Consider the following 23542-nt stretch of genomic DNA (forward strand, 5'->3'; position numbering starts at 1 on the left):
CCCTGCATCATTATAAACCCTAGAAGGCATCTTTCCAGCAAGAGGTCATGAACATCTTCAGGTGCATCATCCACCAAGAGTTCTTCGTCAGCTTTCTTTTCCAAAATGTTGGAACACTGAGTAGCAGCAACATCGGCAGTGAAGCAGTAGGCAGGGGTGCCTTGGGAATTGGAGTTGACATTTTCCATGGGGATTACACATAGGAGGTGGGTGAGCTCTCCGATAGCATAATGGGCCAAGAGTAAGAAGTGGGCTGAATAATTCCGACCACTTGCTGGTGTTTAGGCTGGCTGCTCACTGGGAGGTTTTCACTCTTTCTTTTCTTACTTTTTCTTTCTTTCTTTTTTTCTTTTTTCCTTTTTCTTTTTTTTTTTAATAAAAAAGAGAGGATGCAATAGTGGTGACCTTGTCCCCCTCTATACAACGTTCAGACTTTCGAGAAAATTTTGTACGAAAAGAAAGGTTTTCAAAACCATGGAATTAAGATTCATACATCTTAGTGATTAAAAGGATAAGGGTGTAACAAAAAATTATTATTTGATCAAAGTGGAGCACTTAGATACATGGACAAGCGGTTACCCAAAAAAAAAAAATACATGGACAAGCAAACTCACTTTACAAACCTTAACGAAATAATACTAGTGTCGACTGGTATTCTCTTTAGTCCCTTGATGCAATGCAAGTTTGGCCCTGACAACCCTGACCTGCCATGAGCTGAATAGAGCTTGGGCTCAAGATTTTAACAATAAGGGCATGTTATGGCCAAGGGCGGGCTTAGGATTACCCTTTGACCCGTCGGGCCTGTCCCGACCGGCCTCTGACTTTTTGCCTTGATTCTTGCCCTAATCCTAACCTTCATTTTGTCCCTGATGTTTGATCTCAATGAATTATGATCAGAGACAATGATAGGGTCAATCAAGGTCAGAACCAAGTATAGAGTCAATCAAGGCAATGGCTAGAGATAGGGCCAATCAAGGCCGCAAATAGGGCCAAATATAAGGTCAATCAAGGCTAGGGCTATGGCTAGAGATAGGGCCAATTAGGGCCACAAATAGGGCCAAATATAAGGTCAATCAAGGCTAGGGCTATGGCTAGAGATAGGGCCAATTAGGGCCGCAAATAGGGCCAAATATAAGGTCAATCAAGGTTAGGGCTAGGGATAGGGATAGGGCTAATCAGGGCTAAAAACAGGGTCAATCAAGGCCACAAACAAGACCAACCAGGGCAGGAATGGGCTTGACTTAGCCCTGTAGGGCTTAAGGTCAGGGACAATAATCCTTTACCCTATATTAAGGTTGGGGCAAGAATGAGCTTGAATTTAAAATATATAAGGCTGAACTTGGGACTCAAAAGCCCGGCTCTGTTGCAACCTTATGACGCATGTAGCTACACAATCAGGCAAAGGCAATAGCAAACGTCATAATTACCCAGAAGTCCGGTGCGCACACTGGTTACTTGTTCTAGATAAATACCACAATCCAAAACACACTACTCTGGGATGTGCCAAAAAATCTAGTGCTGTTGTATCAGTTAATCATCTTAGAAATAGTGAAAGATAGATAGAGGCACCCTAGTGACAACAAATAAACTGTATCTATTGCGTGAGAAAATGGACTGAAGTGCACTATTGCATCTTCTTCTTAGCCCATCCTACCACTTAAGCACTTCTTGAATCTATATCCTTTTGAAGTGGCTACAACGTGCACAAGAATTAAAAGATCTGCCTTCTTTATTTATGCCTGCTGAAAACTTGACAATAACCAACACCGATTAATAAAGAGGTCAACAGTTAAGACTCTTCCTAGTGGTATATGTAATATTCCCCAATCCAAATATGGGACAGTTCACACAAACCCAAACATGCCAACCACTTGATAAATGACAATAAAAGAAGCTTGAAAAGCTACCTTGTTGTATGGTGCACGGATCACATACTGGAATGGTTAATTAGACGGACACTACAAAAGAATATGCACCATATATATTTTCTACTGAGGGGTTCCAGATCCATATCTTTAAAGCTAACCACATTTTTATTCAAATAAAGGGAGAGAACAATTCAGAGAACCAAAAAGGGGGAGATGCAGGTTAGATGATTAAAGGTGCCATCAATCTATCTATAGAATCATATACCCAACCACTCAATGGATCACTAGAATATCAAAAATGCAGACAGAAAGCATGGGTGTTGGTGGGCAAGAAGCACAAACTATAACAATACTCTTTACAGAAAGATAGGTGCCATGACTAATGTTATTGTAGAAAGCATCTTGATTAAGACGTGAAGCGAAGGCCCAGCTGTATCCTTAAATGGATCTCCCACACTGGAGAAGTGCAAAAGAGAAAAACGAAAAGTCAGTATCTCTAAAATGCAGAGAACAATATATATGGAACTAAGAAGCTGTTATCACCCTACACACCCACCCAACCCCCAGAAAAACAAATTTTCATTTCAAAATAAATGATCCTACAAATGAAAAGGAATAAACTAGTTGCAGTAATAGCTACTAATTCTTTGAGTGAAGAAAAATTGAAATCTTCTTTTAAAAAACATAAACTACAATTTGCAGTGACTAACTGATATTTTATTTAAATAAACAAATAACAAAAACAAAAAACCCTCAACTTTTTGAAAAATAAATTAAACAGTTCTAGCAATGACTACTTACGTATCACCAGTAATTGCAGCCTTGTGGCAATCACTCCCTTTGCCACCCAAAGCACCAGTCTCTATGAACTTCTTAGCATTATCCCAGGCACCACCAGCTGTATTCAGGAAGAGAGCCATAAGGATACCAGATACGGTAGCAAACATCAACATTGAAGCTACCACTTTGGCTCCTAGTAAGGGTTGTCCTGTGGCGTGCCCTAATATCCTGAAAAGAAAACCTGAAAGACAAGCACACAAACTATAACTAAAATTGACCATACTGGGAGCCTAAAATTCAGTAAATAACCTAATAGTTTCATTAGTCCAAATAAAGGAAGCTACTCATAGAAGCAATGAAAGAAGCCACTGAGATCAGCTTACAAAAACACGCCATAATAAGCAGTAAAAGTCTTCCACATGATGATTTGGCAATATTTGCAAATTGAAGGTTCAAAAGCTTTCTCAAACTTGGATTGGAATCACTGTCATATTTTTCACTCTTCCACTATGGTGTCATCATTCTTCATCACCATGATGTAGTTCAGATTGCAAGGTCAGTTAGCTATGATTGTAGTACTGACCAGGACCAAATGCCAACTTCACATTTTTTTAGTGTGGGGGGTTTTGGGCCGGAGGGTGGGGGGAAAGGGAGTTTGTGTTTGGTGGTGGTATTGCGAAGGATTTGGAAACTAAAATAACAAAAAATAAGCCCACCACCAGCATAACTTCCGTAGAAATAACAATAGCAATTATTCATCTAAAAAAATAACAATAATCACTATACGGGCAATCATGCACAATAAGCCAAACGAACAAGAAGACTACAGCAGACTCACCAACCGCAATGGGCGATACAATTGCCAAAGCACCAGGCTTTATCATCTCCCGCAGAGATGCAGATGCCACAATGGCAACACAACGACTATAATCTGGTTTCTCCTTGTATTCCTGAGAAATAAATGTGATATCAATTTTAAGAGAGACCAGATGATTAGGCATATAAATCACCCTAGTTCTCATGACACTATACAGAACCATACAGAGCAATATTTGAAGGGGAGGAAGTACCCACCATTATACCTGGGCGCTCAATAAATTGTCTTCTGACTTCGTTAACAACTTCTTGAGCAGTCCGACCAACGGCTGAACAAGCCCATGCACTAAACAAGAAAATAAGCATGGAGCCCAATAAGCCACCGACAAAAACTTCTGGAATTGCAATGTCAACCTGTAGATCAATCATCACTGAAGAAATAAGAAAGATATGGAATGGTATTAGCAACTAGAGGCATATGTTAATACTGGATTACAAAAGTATCCAACCTCTCGAAAAGGAATTTGAGCAAATGCAGCTACTTCATCCATGTAAGCACTGAAAAGAAGGAAAGATGCAAGTGCTGCAGATCCAATGGCAAATCCTTTGGTAGTAGCTTTCGTGGTGTTACCAACAGCATCAAGAAGATCAGTGATCTCCCGAACACTTTCAGGCTGTAAGATGTTCAGGATGATCAACAACAGAAATTCAGAGAGAAGTACAAAATTCATTCTTTTTCAGGACAACTGAGACATACCTGCTGACTCATTTCTACAATTCCACCTGCGTTATCAGCTATAGGCCCAAACATATCCATGGTGAGAACATAAGCAGCAGTGCTGAGCATCCCCATGGTTGCTACAGCAGTCCCAAAAAGACCACCAGTGGGATTTCCAGTTTCATCAATCAATCCGGATGTTTGACCTAACCAGTAAGCTGAGACAATAGCTACACTTATAACAAGAACTGGAAGAGCAGTTGATTCCAAACCCAAGCTAATGCCTGCAATTATGTTAGTCCCATGTCCTGTTGAACTTGAAAGCGCTAAAGCCCGTACGGGCTCATGCTTGTAGTCGGTATAATACTTGGTGATCCAGACAAAAGCATATGCAGTCATTATTCCAACCAATCCACATAAGGCAAAGTTGAACCATGCAGAAGGTGCTTGTTCAGTATAAAGCATCCAACGAGTAGACTGTAACATATTAGAAGGAAATATATTAGAACAAATTTAGAATGTATAATAATATAAATGACACACTCACACACACATATTCCACAAATGATGCATTACCGCCCCAAATGTTAGCACAGCAAAAAATATTGTGACAGAATATCCTTTCTGAAGAATTGCCATTGGATCCTCAATAAGCTTCACTCCAGAATCACGAGTGCTTCTGACTGAAAGTATCCCAATTGAGGATACAACCAGATCAAAAGAGTGAACTACAAGAGGAAACAAAATAAAGCCAGACGCATCTGCAGGAAAGGAAAACATTATCATTCATGAACTCAGATAAAAGGGAAACAGACAACAAAGGTAAAACTCTATTGAATGGATCATGATACAAAATTTTCAAATTACAAAATCAAAATTAATGCTCTCCAGGACTCCAACAACCTAAAACATCCAAGGAACCAAAGAACTAAGTGAAATTGGGCAACTTTAGCAAGCTTCTGCTTCTTATATGTAAGCCAGCTTTGAGTGGCTACAGGGGTCCACTGGGAGAAAATGTAAGCACAGTCTCTAGGAGGTGGAAGTGCTTCTCGAGTTTATAATGGTTTAGATTCCAAGTGATACAATATGATTGTGTACACCCTTTTTGATCCATTAGCTGGCTTCTAAGAATCCCTAGAAGCAGAAGCACCAGAATTCCTTCAAAAATGCACCTCATCCCGAAGCAGTTTTTTATCCTTAGGCTGTTTGCTAGAAATTTTCCCAACCATATGACATGAAAATTCTTGTATTAAATTTTTCATTATTTTTCTACTAATCTCTTCTCCAATATTTTTTTTTATTTTTTTGGCTTGTGGGTGGGGGGAAGCACAGAGAGAGCAACGCTGACCTTAACAATACACTTTGGAAATTCCTGACTAAAGCTGGAACGTACTCAATGGACCAAAACACAGGCAGAGCTGAATAGCTGAATTTTATTAATCATAAGACTAGTAAATAATAATATGTGATGGTTGGCTTTTTTAGCCTTAAAAATAATGAAATCCTAATAAAACTGGAAGTCCTAAATGACTCTTAACTACTAAACTGAATTAGAAACTAACTCTAACTGACCTGAACTGGCATTAGAAGTTCTTATTGGACATGGGTTTTACAGTTCAACCCTTACAAGGATTCTCCATCAACTCAAATAAAGACTAATTAAAAAACATGCATTAGCCTCAATAAGGACTGATTAAATAACATGCATCAACTATAATAAGGACTAATTAAATAATATGCCTCATATCTAATAAGGACCAGACAAAAACAAAACTAAATTAAATAATATGCATTATATCTAATAAGGACTAGACAAAAACAAAGTATAACATAATTTCTGTATTCAACTCATGTAGCCATGTTTTAGGTCCATTTACTTGGCCAACTACAAAGGAAACCCATCCAATGGCGGCCCAATACCTATATGGCCCAACTCTGGCCTAATCCTTTTTCTCTTCTTTTCTTTTCTTTTCTTTCTTTCTTTCTTTCTTTTTTTTTTTTTTTTTTTTTTGAGGGGGGGGGGACTGTTTTGGGGTTGGATCTGCATCAAAAATTTAGGAACAAATAATATAAGGAACTTCATGACAAGCACCAATGAAGGATATCACCTTGGAAATTCAATTATCATACAGTTACTAGACCTAACATATCTTTTACTGTTAGCATTACTAGTCATATTATTTCACTTCCTAAAACCTAGTGGGAGGCACCAAGTCAAAATAAGGGACTTATTTATCAATGTCATGAATATATTTGATTTGTTTGGATATCCTAATGCAGAATGGGCTGGCAATGATGGAGACAATCTTGTCACATGGGGGAGCAAGAGGCAACGACTGTAGCTAGATCCAATGTTGAAGGCTGAGTATAAGGCTATGGCTCGAACTATAGCTGCGTCCATGTGATTAAAGCCATCACTTCAAAAGCTTGGGCTTTCCAATTACTAAACATCTAATCTTCTGTGAACAGTCAAGCAGCTATCTATGTTGTGAATATTCCAGTGTTTCACGGAAGTACCAAAAACATTGCAGTTTACAAAAACTTGCAAGAAGTGCAGTTATGAAGAAGTTGATCAATACTCCATCTTTGTTTTCTGCAAATCAACTGAGTGATGTGTTACCAACCCTCTCTTAAGTCCTGCATTCTGAAAGGATTGATTCAATCTGGACATGAGTGATTTACATTCCCCAACTTGCAGGGGAGTCTTCGGGTATGTCCCACAATGGTAGTAACCAGATAACCCCACAGTAGTGTTATATGCTAGCTGTTAACCATGGTATGGGGTTTTCCCTTAATATGATATGTAGTAAAGGTATGTCTAAGTTGTTGGTTGTTTAGGTTCATTTATAGTTCCTAAACTTGTGATCAGGTCTTCAGAGGATTCCTACTAAGGATTGAGTTTCAGTTATTCTAAGTACCGGCCATTCACCATGATAAAAGATTACTGAGTGCAATCAATCTATAGAATTCTCAACAACAACAACAACAATAATAAGCCTTGTCCCAACTAAATGGGGTTGGCTACATGGATTCTTGCCTTCTAATCAGTTATGTTTGAGGCCATGTTAGATACAAGGCCTAAGCTATGCATATCATTTCTTACCTCTTTTAAAGTTATCTTAGGTCTACCCCTAGCTCTTCTAGTTCCTTCAATCTGGATTATATCACTTCTCCATACAAGGGCATTTATAGGTCTCCGTTGAACATGGTTGTGCCACCTCAAACGACTTTCCCAAAGCTTATCACTTATGGGAGCAACTCCCATACCAACTCTAATATGATCATTCCTTATATTATCATTCCTAGTTTTGCCACTCATCCATCTTAGCATCCTCATTTCTGCTGCACTGAGTTTATCTAGATGATTCTTTTTAACAGCCCAACACTCTGCACTATACATCATAGCTGGTCGAACGACAGTCCTATAGAATTTTTCTTTAAGTTTTAATGGAACACGTCGATCACACAAGACCCTAGATGCACCTCTCCAATTCATCCACCCTATTTTAATTCTTTGGTAAACATCATCCTCTATATCACCTATTTTATATTGAACCCAGGTACCTAAAAGAACCACTTTGAGGAATCTCCTTATCATCATGTTTCACCACCTCATCGTCTACCCAATCATGACTACAGTTATAAACTAGATATTTTGTCTTCGTTCTACTTAATTTAAAGCCTCTTGATTCCAAAGTTTCTCTCCATGATGCTAACTTGGTATTAATCCTCACTTGAGTCTCATCTATTAACACAATATCATCAACCAAAAGCATACACCAAGGGACCTCATCTTGAATGCCTTTGGTTAATTCATCCATTACAAGTGCAAATAAATATGGGCTTAAAGTTGATCCTTGATGTAGCCCAACTGTAATTGGGAATTCATTACTTTGTCCCCCCACTGTTCTTACACTTGTCACTAAACTATCATAATTATCCTTAACTATGTCTACATATTTACTTGCAACACTTCTTTTCTCTAGTAATTGCCAAATTAACACTCTAGGAACTCTATCATAGATTTTTCTAGGTCAATAAATACCATATGAAGGTCTTTCCTACACTCTCTATACATTTCCATAAGTTTCCTAATTAAGTAAATAGCTTACGTTGTAAATCTTCCCGGCATAAACCCAAACTGGTTCTCCGCATTTTTGGTTAAGTGTCTCAAACGGGTTTCAATTACTCTCTCCCATAATTTCATAGGATGGCCTCTCCCCTTTCTCCTTCTCATTTTAAGAATGGTTACATTCTTATTTGCTGCTACAATACCAAAAGTACAAAAGAAATCCCTACACACTCCTTTCTTACCAGAATAAACAAGAGTAATGAGCTTTCTAAGTCTTAACCTCTAGACGAAGATGTTAATTTGACCAGATCATTCTATAATACAAAAATACTGACCTGTAACATGAAATCCTGCACTAATTCAAGAAATTGATAAACAATATGAATGTAACCTAGGATATTGAACAGTGAAGTATTTCCACAGTCAACCAATATGATTCTATACGGAAATCAAATATGAGACACTTGCCTTCAATTTTGCAGCGCTGAGCCATTGTTCCACCTAGAATCATGGCACTGATTATTTCCGCTGCAATACTTTCAAAAAGATCAGCACCACGAGCAGCACAATCGCCCACATTGTCTCCTACCTTCAACATTAAAGGAAATCATATCCAGTTAAAATACTTTTTCCTTGAGTAGAGTTTTTCTTTTCAAAAGCATTGGTCTAATAAGGTAAATAGTTCTGCATAACATGTGCACAAATCCCTTTTCTCACCAAAAATATTCTCACATATAAAATTTGAAGCTGATGTGCTCAATTAACTTGGAATTCCATTTCTGAGGTTACCAAGTTGAACCCATACAAAGACATTAATATAGGACCATCAAACAATGGATGCAATGAACCATCTAAAATAATCATGTAGGAAGTTCACTTCTCTTAGATTCAACACCAAGTAGCTTGCTGACTAACTTTATTTCTAACAATGTTATTTTTGAGATCCTAGGTGAGGGCCTTGTGGATCACAATTGTAGCATAGAGCCTACGGTCACTTACGCAAACCCTACAGCCCCTATCATACCAAGGGTATTTTGGTCATTTTTTGGTAAAATTCATGGAGTCCAAGTTAGGATTGGGTCCAGTATGTTAGTAGGACCCTAGATCTATTTTAAATTTTAGTCTTTATTTTTGCAAGTTATTAAAGAGTCCTAGTTGGAGATGGATTCCTAAGTTGTGAAGGAATCCCCTAGTTTTAGTTTGTTTCTTAGGGGTTTCATATCTACTCTTGGATTCCAACCTGGATCCTTCTAGAGCAACATATGATAGAATCCTTGTTTCAATTAGAGTATTTAGTCAAGTATGAGTCTTATTTAAAATTGGTTTGCAAGTTAGAGTCCTAGTTTGTTTTCTTTTAAAATTTGAGTCCTTTTATGTTTTCCTTCATTTAGGATATAAATAAGCCACTCCAGGTTGTACCAAATCAGAGTGGAATTATTGAATAAAGCTAAGAATTGATGGAAGAGCAGTACAGCCGTGGGCTCCCTTGGAGGCTAACTTGCAGCTGGTTTGTGAGACTGAGTTTGCTGAAGATCTACTCCCTTCCCCTACAAGTAAAAACTGCATCACCAACCCCGTTCCTAGCCTTCCCTCTTCTTCCCCCCATTCATCGTATCCTTCTTTTTTTATTTTCTTGAATTTTTGGACTTTTCTAGAGACCAATCTATGGTGTCTAGATTTCATTCATCCTTTCTAGAGACCAATCTATGGTGTCTAGAGACCAATCTATGGTGAATTTTTATTTTCTTGAATTTTTGGACTTTTTTATTTTCAATGTCAGATCTTCACCAATCTAACCGCTAAATCTGTCCCAAACTTTATGAACCTCATCCCCCCACCCCTACAGAATTAGATCCCAATTTGACCCCATTCTAAATGTCTGATTTCAAGATATAATTATTTTCTTGCATTTTTGTACTTTCCCAAGACCCTAAAAACAAGAAGCTTAAAATCTTTTAATTCACCATCCAAACCCCTGCCAAAGTTGGGAGGATCACATCCCTATATTATCATTACCTACATTCTCTCCAAGTTTCAACCCATTCTAACACCTACAAAACCCAAGCTTCCATCTCAAAGAATTCATTACACATCTCCCATGGGATGTGTTATGTATCCTTAGGATCCTAATTATCATCTTAGATCATTATATTTAACCAAAAATATTAAACTAACCTTTCTCCCCCCCCCCCCGGTATCTCCTAAATTCCCAAAACTCTAGAGACCCTAATTCTTGTAAAAACCCTAAACTTCCAAAACCCTAAGTGATAAAATTCAACTCTAAAATTACAATTGCAGCAAGGTTTCAAACCCTTAAACATATAATCCTTGACCCCAATGCCTCGCTGAATCTACCCTAACCCTAGCTTAAGACTTGCAGACCCTAAATCTATGCAAAGCCCCTTCACCAGAGGTAATTTCAGTCCCAAAAGACTGCTGATTCTAAGGAAAGAGGATCTTGAAGTGAGCTTGATTCTACAACAATATTCCAACAACTAAACCCTAGAATCTGGTTCACATCAGGGGTACACATGCACCCACAAAGCTCAAGCTTTAATTCATCCTTTCTATTTCATCCTCAATAAGCTGATTAGTAAGTGTTTAAATAATAAAAAAGACATACTTCAATAAGAAAACAACTATAGTAGCACTCTTGACAATTTAGAACTAAATAAAACTGATCCTACTAGGACTCGTAGCAATTTTAAAACAAACTAAAACTGATCCTACATATCCTACCCAAATTAAAAATCTGATGACATAAAACATAATTATAATTATCCCAATAAATAAATAAATAAATCCTACGTTATCTTTAAGACTCCGATGCAAAGTAGCATCTCCTAATTTATCTCCTAGCAAACTAGACTTGGCGCCCACCAAATACAAAGAATAATCGCTGAGGTTACCATTCACATTACTGTACAACAACCAATATCTCGTTGTGGTGCATCAGATATGGTAGCAGCTCCCAAATCTACGATTATGGTTCCATAGGTCAAATGAGCCTGTGGAATGTCCTCGTTTGGATTGACTGATGTTCTTGTAGTGATAAAGAACTTCTGCAAGTTAGATGAGGTTTTGACGGATGGAAGTTTAGATATGAAGAGGGAATAAAGATAGGAAGCTGAGTGATATGGAGAAATTCAACCACAGGAGTGAAGTGTAAGTATGAATCAAGTGGAGGGAATGAACAACTGCAGTGTTTGATGGAGGATGGAGATGCACAGCTCTGTAATCTACAACAGGGAAGCCAAGCCACAGAACAGCAGCATGGTTAGTTGGATGGCAGAAGCAGTAAAAGCGACAAACTTGATGTTGGAAGATTCTGGTCTTCAATTCCAGCCTTTAACTGGTGGCTTCCAACTCTTGAAGTACTCCAACAATAGTCCAAATTGCGTAGATGGAGCTGATTAGCAATGTCACTACACCCTAACATTTGGGGGTATTATGGATCTAAAAGTTTGAACAAACCAATATGCACTAAATAGTTAACGTATCCCCAAGTCCAACATAGATCACAATTTTGAGAAAATCTAACAAAAAATTCTAGGAATTGATCCCCTTGATGAACATCCCCCTCTCACTTGCACCTACATTAGACTAATCAGAGGAAAGATCATGACGCGGAGGAGTTCAACGTTCATATATTGTAAACAGCAGTCATGTTCTTGGTTCTGGGGACCAATCAAACAGTACAATGCTAGAAAGCATATAATCATTGGCAAGAAGAGACTTGATCTGTAGTAGACAGGCCAGTTCAATCATATTATAAGTTTCTTTTTTCTCACTAACTCAGTTGATCCTTTGTTTGGATCATCTGAAATCTCCTTATATTCTAATCTTTTTGCAGCTAATTAATTTGTTTAGTTCAAACCCCCCCCCCCCCCCCCAAAAAAGGGGGGGGGGGGGAGAAGAGAAAACCTCTTCTTTCCAAGAATACTCTTTTATTTTACCAAGTCCTTATCAAGAATCACCTACAGAAACAAAACTCATACCAAGAAAAGTGTACAACTCATATCCTAATAGCTGAAGATTTTAAGGGCGATAATGTTATATATCAACACCTGTTCACACATGCAGGCCAGTTACGCCAGTATACACTGGCCCTGGACGAGGCACAAACTCACAAGAAAGAAAGTGTCAGAGAACTCTTTTGCACTTCCCAGGGATCAAACACTTGACCTCCCTCTCTGATCCCATGTTACAACAGCTAATCCTCAATTGTTTAAGTAAGGGCAACAATGATGTATAGCTAAAGCTTGGTAAAAGATCTGTCAGAAAATAAGATTCAACCATACAACAGAAAAGTACCAGATCTGCAATGACAGCAGGATTTCGAGGATCATCTTCAGGTATCCCCTGCTCAACTTTTCCAACAAGATCAGCTCCAACATCAGCTGCTTTCGTATAAATTCCTCCTCCCAACTGAGCAAAGAGGGCAACAAATGATGCTCCAAAGCCATAGCCCACCAGGAGAAGAGGCACTGAGAAAGAAAAAAAGAAGAAGAAGAAGAAGAAGAGGAAAGCAACAAATCACCAAAAAACAACTGGTTAGGAAATTGTAAGACTTTGCATACCCAAATATTCATGTGAAGTAAACCCAACATGAAACATAGGGGAGACAATACAAAAATTAAATATAAATAAAACCACATAAGAATCTGCATTTTACAGCACACTCCATAGCTATATAAGCTGACTTAAGTGTTAGCCATGAGAAATCCTTTAGCACAGGACATTCTCTTGCTACCACAATTACTGTGGTATTTACAAGTACATGCTCTCCACTTTCTTTTGTAAATTTCCCTTCATATGAAATGATATGGTCAATTGGGAGTTGAGACCATCCCCCACGATAGTGGCTTCCTTTATCAAAAGTCAAAACAACCCGAGAACCTATACCTAAATCCATCCCAATAAAAAGAAGTGTCCCAATGAAGAAGGCTCTGGCAATTGCAGAGTCCAGATTGCCAAATGTACATAACACTATTTCACGCTTCACAGGAAAAGTTGTTTCCAACTTTTGAACCCGCAACCAAAAGGTTGCCACAGCACAACATAATCATTCACCCAAAAGTGGCTGTCCAGTGTCAAGTAACACATCCATACAAGTATATATTACATTAACTCTCTGGAAATCAAGTTAGTTGAGCTATAGTTAGGCTGCCTTTTTCAGGCCAAATCTAGCATCAACTCCTCTTCGTAAAAGCAACTGCACTTCGCTCTCATTTTTAGAGAATATTATACTTAAGGTGTGGTAATGTGGGTATGCGGAGGATGTTCAACCCATGTGGGAAGGTGGGATCATGAATGCACCTAACCATCCAATGCAAAGATGTTTTTCAGTGCCTGCTCCACGTAAAACAAGTGACAGAAATAAGAATCTACCAAAATTCAGTTTCAATTAAACAATAGAAAAAGGGTTGTTAACTGGATTATCAGGATTTTGTCACACCGAAGGTTAAATGGATGATGTGGTGAATCCAGAAAATTGATTCAACGGTCAATCCTTTTGATCCCCCAAACGTCAACTCCTATAAAAAAAATTTAATTTTTTGACTCAAAGCCAAAGGCAATCAAAAATTGATCTGAAGGGTTAAAAACTGAAATGACAGTCATACTTGATGGAATGGTGTTGCTATGGATTCTAATGGTTAATTTGGACCAAATATAGGTTTAAGGGGAAATGAAGACTCGGAAAGGGGGTAAATAAGGTTGGGAAATCAAAGGAATAAAGAAAGTAGAATTGGGGTTGGGGATAATACAACTAACTGTTGTTGGACATCTTCTTCAAGAGCAGCTTGAATGATAAAAGAAGTTCTTGGGAGGAAAGAGAAGAGATCAAAATTAGGATATCAATCCCGAATGCATTTCTCAATGGCACTAAAAAAGTCATATTAATTAAGCAAATCTTCCATATTGATGGAGGATGCATTACATATTTATGGAGGACGCATTAAAGATTTATATATACCTTCTAAATTCCTAAGTTGACTCATAGCAGGACTCCTAATCACTCTAAAGGACCCAATAGGGTAAATAAAAACAAAATAGATAATCTAACTAAGAACACTGAATTTAATTACTAATCCCCCATACAAGAATTACCTTTACCCCCACTTTATGAGCTCATAAATTAGGCCATTACATCGATAAAGCTGTTTGGACACTCTTAACTACACAGAGATTGCACGACAAATGTGGATTTTGTTGACCTACAAAAACCTTTAGAAAAAGCCCCTAGAAGGTTATTTGGCATGTAGTAACGAAAAGAAGTGTTTTAAGTAAATATTGACATAATGAAATATTCAGAGGATGCAATGACAAGGCAGAACTGTGAGAAGTCAAGGTGGTGAATTTCCAGTTACAACTGGGTTTATACCAAGGATCAGCTTGAAGTCCTTTTTAGTTATCATGGATTATTTAACTAGATAGATTCAAGATGATGTATTTTGGTGAATGCCTTTTTCTGATGATATTGTTTTTGTGGATAAATAAAAGTAGGAAATCACTCCAAATCTGAATTATGGATTTAAGATAAGTTGAATGAAGATGAAGAAGCATAAGGTGTGCAACTTTGGCTACACTGGATGGATAATAAAGTGATGGACAGTGATCAACAAGAGACTCTGCAAAGTGATTATTTAGTTGTATCTAGGTTCGATCATAAACAGAGGTGGTCATAAAGAGGATGAAGTTCCATAAAGAATTTAAGAAGGATGGAGAAACTTGAGAAGCAAAACCAAAGTGTTTTGTGATTGGTGTAATCCAGATGAATGAAAAAAGATGAGCAATAAAGGAACGACAACATCAAAGCTGATTTAGGATCAATACATGATATGCTACAAGAAGGCCACTTAAGGTGGCAAGCAATATCCAAAGGAGCCCGTTGGATACTCCAACATGGAGGAGTGATTTGACTTAAATTCAAAAAACTAAAAGAGTAAGGGGAAGACCCAAAATGACCATAGAAGAAGTGGCAAGGATACATATGTATAGCTTAGGCCTAGTATCAAGTATGACCCCAAGATAGTGCCAATAGTGGGGCAAGAATCCACCTAGCCGAGTCTGTTTAGTTAGGATAAGGGTGAGTTGTGTCTTTATGTTACAAAAAACAATGTACAGAGGAACAAACCCAAGTAACCACATGTTTTCAATGAGCTCATCTATTTTCGACAAGTGAAGGAAAGGAATTGAAAAACAAAACAAAACTGCAGCATATGATAAGTAATGAAGAGATAAAAAATTAAATTTGAACACTTACAATCAGTGACCTTCAATGAACCTGGTGAATCCACCCCCAACCATACATAGAATGTGGCATAGAGAATTGCCACACCTATGACAGCCATACCAACAACAATAATGGCAGAGAAACCACCAGCACGAACAGCAACCTACATATAATATCTTCCATCAGAGAGGATTCGGAAGGATTTTTCAATTAAGGAAATCTTAACCATACATAGTAAAAACCTGCAATGCCTCCCTTGCAGAACGTCTTGCAGCACTAGCAACTCGTACATTTGCACGAACTGACACCCACATACCAACATACCCAGCAATACCTGAACATAAAGCCCCAAGAAGGAAAGAAGCAACTGTAATACAAGCAGACGTGGACCTGCAACAAAATGCTAGTAACATCAGTTACTTACCAGGAAAATAATAATATATATTTAACTGTGAATAAACTTAAGCAGAGAGAACATCAGAAAGCACCTCCCAATGCCAGATGCTTCTTGTTGAGGTGTCATACTGCGAAATAAATAAATTCCAAAAATCACGAGTGCTAGCAACACTGCCATCTTGGAGATGGTCCCATACTGAGTCCTGAAATAGCCTTCTGCTCCATCACGTATGGCATCTGATATCTAGAAAGGGTACAGGACGCTGAAGTCAGGTGCACATAAATTTTCAAACAGAAACCATGTATTTAGTTTTCAAACCCGTTTTAATCATCTTCATATGATAATTCAGAAGAATTTCCAAAAGAGACTCAGAGCTACCTGATATCAGGTTAAAACATAGACATTTCTTACTGACACTCTCAAGATGTCAAAGTTATACATTTTGTATTAATTATTTTCAACCACTGCAGTAGTGTCTTTTGACATTTATACCCAAAAAATGTGTATGACAAAGAAACCTTAAAGAAAATTGGGAATAGAACAAGGAGAATCAGAAGAAGCTGTGAAGCTCCTATAGAGGTGTCATTCAGACACACTCAAATATAAACTACTTAATCAGAAAGAGAAGTATTCAAGACCAGAAAGTGTAGAGATTCATCAGCATCCACCGGTAATCAAAACATGTAATTAAACACCTTTATAGCAGAACTATTATGCCAAATACCAAAAACTTGTCAACCACATGGACAGTTTAGTAACTATCTCTTTCATTAAAGAAACAGTTAATAAAGGTGGAAAGCTGATAGAATCTACTAAAATTAAGGAAATAGACAAACAAGGGGTAGACTAGGAATATGCGACTGGGGAGAAGAGGTGACAAAAACATGGATGGTTTGGGGAAAATTTTCAATTACTGTCAAGGTGAATCAATACTTCTACAAATGGCCAAATTTAGTTAAGGACAAGGCTTAGCTGACTCAGACTAGTAATATAGAAACATCTCATATAACACAATTTCAATGTATAAAAACTCACAAATACTCAATAAAAAACAAACTAAGACCAACGCTGGCAGAAGGAACAAGGGAACGATCAAATTTCAATTTCAGCAAGAATATCAATCGTGGGCAAAACCAAAATACTTCTACTTGAATTTCAATAGCCACGATAGTACCAATAAAAATAACTGACCATGTGTGCAGCAAAGTATTCAATTTCAATTTGTGAAACCAGGCAACAAAACCAAAGAATATGTCAAAATTTGAAAACCACCCGCAGAAATTGCCACACCTCAGCTCCATTGGTAGCTAATGTCTGTTGCTATTCTAATATGGGTTCAAAGGGCATTTTTGTATCAAGGATATATCTGTCCCTGTACTTATCCTAGAATATTCCTCATTATTATAAATAAATAGAGGCTGTGAACGGATAGACACGGGCCATTATTCCAAATCTTCACATGGTATCACAGCAATCCTCTCTAGGATGACCTGAAGCCCTAATCCGCTCATCATTGTTCATCATTACCATTCACCATCAAATATTTCGTCCCTAGTCATGAATTAGGATTGGCTATCTGACAAAACAACTAAAAGGGGCAAAAAAATGAATAAGAAGAACATTGATACTATGATGATTATAATAGTGGAACAAATATTTTAGAAGAAGATATGCTACACAGAATGGAGAAGCTAAATACAATTCATGTAGCACCAAGTAGATTAAACAAAAAAGCTTCCATAATTTTCTTCCAACCCTTTTCCCTAGTTAAAGTCAATAGTAATTATCAGTAACCATGCTAAGTCCTTGGGACCTTCAATCACTTTAAAACAAGGAGGTAGAAGTAATCAACTAGATATAGAGGGACAAGAAAGCTACACAAAAACTAATTAATTAGTTAATTAATTGATTAATTAGAAACAGTAATTCCAAAGGTGCACATGCCAAATTTTCCACAAATAAGACGTACCTGAACCATCTCAGGAGGACCCTCATCCTTTGAGAGAACCCATTTAGTGAGATAAATGGCAAAAAGTAAGCTGATGATGCAGATAGAAAAGACAAACACAATGATTGGAGAAGTACTTGCTCCAACATAGAAGATAGCTCCAAAGCAGAGGAGAAAAAGTATAATAAGTACACGGACATTCAGTCCCATCAGAATCCGGAGAATCTGCATGAAGCATATAGTAGACAACCATAAATGATTTTAGTCAACATAAAAACCCCTCAGTATGTCAAAATTTTCATGATAAAATTTCCACATGCAGCAGCCTACTATTTGCTCTCCATCTAGAAGCAGCAAGAATCATATTCAATGTCATGAGATAATTCACTTTTTTTAACTAACTATCCATGCAGCCTTGAGATTTTCTTGGTTAAATGGTTTTGTGCCATTTTGTCTACCATCCACAGCATAGCATATAAATATATTTCTTCAAAATAGCTCATGGTTGATAGCATGACATACAAACAGATACTTTGTCTGTGACCCTCCTCTAATTCCATTTTTAACAGCTTTTCTTTTCTTTTAATATTTTTCCCAAATTCATGAAATTCAACTTGTTGGTTATGTAATTCCCTCTCATCATGTATGTTCCATTTCAAGATGATAGCATCCACAATAGAATTGGGGTTTGCTCCACCATTACTCTATTACATAACTTTGTTATTCTGATGGTCTAGAAGCATGGCCTGAGGAACTAGAAGAGGAGAGTAAAGGAAGTCAAGCATTATATATAAATAAACCCTCCATTGGCAGAAAATTTAATCGATTGGTAAAAAAGTAACTTGCATAACACCCTCACATCTTCAGGTAATCAGATTTATGCTAAGGTTATGCAAAATATTTCAGCAAACTCTAAAATTCAGTAATTTCTTTCATCAATTGTCACTGAATCAGCTGTGTACATTTATCATTTCTATTGAGAGAATTCTTGAACACCTACCAAGACAAAAAGGCAAAATATGTTCTTAAATTAACATGAAGCTTATTAGAAATGTAGGCAAAGATGTATGAGATAAATAGCAAATATTAAAGACATACAAGAATAAACTCTGTTCTCAGAATGAGGGAAAAAGAATAAATAAAAAAAAGGGCTAGAAATTTACCAATGGTGTATAAGGTTTACTACGCATTGTTGGGAAGGTCCTGGGCCTATCCTGATAAGGACCCAGATTCCCATCCTCCACATCAACATCCATCATAATTGCATGGGACGGGTTAATCTTCCGGGCTACTGGAAAAGAGCTGTACTCGCTACTCTGGGGCAAGTCGCCCCCACCTGGTCGCTGAATTTTGAATAATCTTACAGCAGGCAATGAAATGCAGAATCTAACCTCATGCTAGTATATGTCGCTTCAGACTCGATAAAAAGAAGCTTTCCTGGTGGAACATACAATGGCAAACATCTGAATTTTCATAAAATCTAAAATTCCTTCCCACATGAAGTACAAACTATAAGTTCTGGCAGAAAGACAAATGAAATGAACCACCCCCCCCCCCCAGAGGGAGAAAAAAACACTCCCAAAAGTTTTCTTTTGTCCTTTTTAATCTACGCACAAAATTGTTTTCCCAGTGTTGCAGTGCATCACATCACAGCAACCAAGCTGAAAGCTCAAAACTAAAGCAACCAACACAGAAGCTTCAGTTGTCTTCCACTATCAACCACAACTATGGCTTTGAGACCAACTCCATGCTCTACATTTTAAAATGACAACAGGAATGAAATTATACAGAATAAATATCTCTTCAGCTACAGAACAAACAGAACTACATAGAAACAACAGAAGAACAACACAAGTTTTGGATTTAGTCTGAAAATGCAGACAATACTCACATTCATTACTCAATTTTCAACTAAGACAAGTCTCTACTTCTTCCTTACAACGCAAGAAAGCATTTAATCTAGAACTGACATGGACACGTAATTCAAGCTGAATATATCCATATTAACATGCATTCAGTTCTACATCGAAGCGACATTTTCACTCTACATTAACGAAATTGGGTTCTGAAATGCCCAGGGAAGATACCAAAACTAGTAACTCCACTGACCAGAAAAACTAAAATGATCATACATACAGGAAAAACATATAATAAAAACATATAAATTGACACAGATTCATAAGTAAATCGATCAACACACTATCCAAAATCACGTACAGACACGGAGCTTGACAAAATCATTAATTAACCCCCAACCCCCTCCCCCCTAAAAAAAAAACAAAAAACTCGAAATCGACGAGAAAACCTCAAGATTTTCTTGACCAGAAATGCCAAAATAACTCACATTCATGAGAAAAGCGACAACTAACCACACAATTCGCTACGCAGTTAAATTATGCACATGAATATCCATCCTCCTCTACCGACATCCACAAAATTAGATCTCACAACGATTTCGATAAGAAAGAGAGAGTTCAGAAACTGAACTTAAAACTTACGAAGATTCAGCAATTGTCTTGGAGTTCTTACCATTCAATCAATGTAAACGCAGGTCTTCTTCTCCTGTAACAACCAAATCACTAATTGAAGCTCCGAAGGGTTTCAAATTTTTGTACAAATCAGAAGGAGTGAAAGAAGAGCGAATAATAGCAGAAGTTATTTGATTTTTTTCCCAACGATCTCTCGAGTCTCTCACCGAATCAGGGAATCTCGACTGGGAAATGCGTTTCTTAATCGAGTTAAGGCTAGCGAAGACGGAGAAACGAGTCTAACGTCCGCGCAACGTGTAATGCGCCCACAGAACGTTATGTTAGAAAAATTTTTTTTTTTTTGGGTGGGGGTGGTAGATAAAAAGTAGGTTTAAAGCAACTTAAATGAGAGATTTGGAAAATATTGAACAGAAAATAATGATTTGGAAAATTTGCTTGTTTTGCTAAGTGATTTTTGTGTGTGCTATTGTACGCTTATATGGTTAACTATGGAAGCTTTCGTTTGTTTTTGGCCAACTATGGAAACTTTCACAGGCGTGGAAAAACTTTTTTTTTCTTTTCTTTTTTTCGGTAATAAGTGAGGAAGGCTCAATTCGAGCAGTCATTTTGAATTTTCCGTGATTAGCGCAGCCGGAGAAGTGGGAAAATACGATTTAAACCCGACAAAAAAATCTTTATCCAAAACAGAAAAAACGTTTACCCCAAACCCCACTCCCCACCCCCAAAAAAAACGAAGACTTTTTTACGCAAGTCCTCTTCACTTTCGTGACTTTTTACATGAGCTCCTCTATTTTCATTGAAAACACAGTGCACCTCCAATTTTAGGAGTATCAATTGGTTGAGCTAGGCCAATGTTTGTCGAGCCTAGTCAAGTTATCAATCTGATAATATTTGATTTACCCTAATCCATTCAGCATGCTAGTTTGAGCCAACCAAGACACTTGTTTTTCATTCTGACCAAAGTTCCTCCTCCTCTCTCCCCCCGGCGAAGGACTCGGGGTGCAAAGGGGAAGCATATGGGTAGATCCGATCATAAGGGAACCTTAAGAAAGTACTTCACCACAACAAAGTACGGCAGTTAATCTTGAGGATGACACATGAAAAACGAAGTAATGTTTGCATGAAAGAAGTGGCCATGATGGTAACCCAAAAAGATCTAGTAAGCATAGAAGATGGAAAAATTCAAGACGGGAAGAACATGTGCAATTGGGAAACTGAATAAAAATCATAGCCACCTCGAAAATGGACTCTTATGTGCTTGATTGAGATCCAACTTTCGAGATTAAGACAAATTAATTTATATAAATCATCAACCCCTTAAATGGAGGTAACTATTATTCACTCCAAATCTAGTAAATTCATCTTCTTCCCTCTACAGCTTCTCAATTCAAAGACTATAATCCCCATTAGCTAAGGAAGGTATTGCATTTATCTATTGAATTGATCGCCTAATGTGGCTTCCTAATCCCAGAGGCTAGCCCACACACACATTGTTGCTTTTTAACCAGGTATAACCAAGATCTTAGAGGTTTACCCAAGTTCATCCAAAGTGTCAAATTTGGATGCAACATTGTTTGGCGCTATTTGTGGGAAATGTTGGAGTTCCATCAGCTTCCCACTCGAGGGAAATTCCACTTGTCAGAGAACTCCAATCATGGTGAATCGCTACTAGGACTACTCAAGAGGAAGTTGACATTCAAGGGATAACTCAAGACCACAAGCAGCCGATGATAGCAGAGCCCCTTTTCCATGCAGCTTTCACTATAGCTTTAGCTATAGTGGAATGGGTGTTGGGCCCACTAGGACACCCAACTATGGAAAATCGGTTGAAGAACATGGAGTGACAACTGCTCGATACGTATGCACTGCTCTGGAGCTTAGTGAATAGGATCGAGGTTGTAGGGGAGCCTCATCAAGAGCCTCCTGAAGGAATTAACAAAGCCTAGCTAGAGTCCATTACATGGAGAATGTCGAGATGGCTCATGATTGAGCCATGAAGCTTCAGGTTGGCAAGGTCTCCAAAGCACGATGAAGAAGCACGATGACCCCATAGGTCCTGTGATCTCAAGAGTTAGTCACGTGTTCCAAGCCGGTCATGGTTAATTCACTCCGTTGGAAGGGTTTGATGGTTAGCAGACCCAGCCTCGAAGAACAGCTGATCTGCCGCCTCAACTAGGATGAAATGTAGGGGACTCGTGCAACTAGTAGGATGAGGTCAAAGTAAAGGACTAAGACCCGAATAGATACTCACTTGCCGACCCCTGAGAAGGAACTCATGTTCCTAAGAAACAAAGCTCCAGGGAGGATGCTCAGCTCAACCAGAGGCTTGATGGAGTTGACGAGCATCTAAAAAAGCTGGACGATCAGTTCATTGAAGACATTTATCTTGTGTTGAACTAACAATGTTTTTAGTAGAGATTATGCCGACACCACTCCCTACTGGGTTCACATTTCTCACCTTTTCCTTATATGAATAAAATAATTGATTCGTTCTAGCATATTAACCACTTCACTTCAATCATGACCTTAGCTGGGGTAGGTGACATTGTTCAATGCTGAGCTTTTCCAACCTCTTTGAAGGGTCTATCCAACACATGGTTTACGAGGCTGAAGAAGGGATCTATTGAAATTTCAATCAGTAGGGGAAGGCTTTCTCCGCGGATCCAAAGTGAAATCCTTAGGTAGAAGATTGAAAACAACCTCCTTCCTATGTAGCAAGGCCAAAATGAATCAATTGATAGTTCCTGATAAGATTCAACCAAGTTTCTGTTGACACAAAGATTTAGATGAAAGTGTCGCAACATTGCCCTATATAATGCCATCACCAATGAAAAACTTATTCGAGTCACCGATGTTGAATCGACCAAAGACCCTTGCCGAACTTTTAAAAGGATAACACCAGTTTGTAATAGTGGCCAACGTTGTTGAAGCAAGAATAGATGGAGCCAAAGGAGGAACTGTGACGAAAAGTTAACAAGGGAGTGAAAAACAAGGCAAAGGAACATGTACCTAAGGAAGAAATAGCTAATGGTAAGGGAGAACAAATTGGACAAATAAGTCACCCGATGATGACAACTATACACCCCTCACCATAAAGAGGTTGGAAATTCTGTATTAGATATGTGATCAAGGACTCTTGAATGGGCCAAGCAAGATAAGATACACACTAAGTCCAAAGACTAAGACATGACGAGCTATTGCAAATTTGACAAGGATT

General features: G+C 38.0%; 1 protein-coding gene across 1 annotated transcript; it reads right to left on the reverse strand.

Annotated features, from left to right (window-relative positions):
• Window positions 1–2010: 2010 nt before the first annotated feature.
• On the reverse strand, window positions 2011–20767 carry LOC149015703 (pyrophosphate-energized membrane proton pump 2). The gene is made up of 15 exons (XM_089155007.1): window positions 20366–20767; window positions 19000–19273; window positions 17858–18061; window positions 15980–16131; window positions 15734–15881; window positions 15522–15654; window positions 12569–12741; window positions 8723–8843; window positions 4759–4943; window positions 4222–4659; window positions 3974–4138; window positions 3723–3878; window positions 3487–3598; window positions 2670–2889; window positions 2011–2324 (listed from the first exon to the last, which is right to left on the reverse strand). The coding sequence occupies exons 2-15, from the start codon at window positions 19093–19095 to the stop codon at window positions 2225–2227; spliced, it is 2403 nt and encodes an 800-aa protein (XP_089011133.1). The 5' UTR covers window positions 19096–19273; window positions 20366–20767; the 3' UTR covers window positions 2011–2224.
• Window positions 20768–23542: the final 2775 nt, after the last annotated feature.

Source organism: Hakea prostrata, chromosome 5 (assembly GCF_041222555.1).
Source record: "Hakea prostrata isolate BN-2017 chromosome 5, UWA_Hpros_2, whole genome shotgun sequence".
NCBI classification, from domain to species: domain Eukaryota; kingdom Viridiplantae; phylum Streptophyta; class Magnoliopsida; order Proteales; family Proteaceae; genus Hakea; species Hakea prostrata.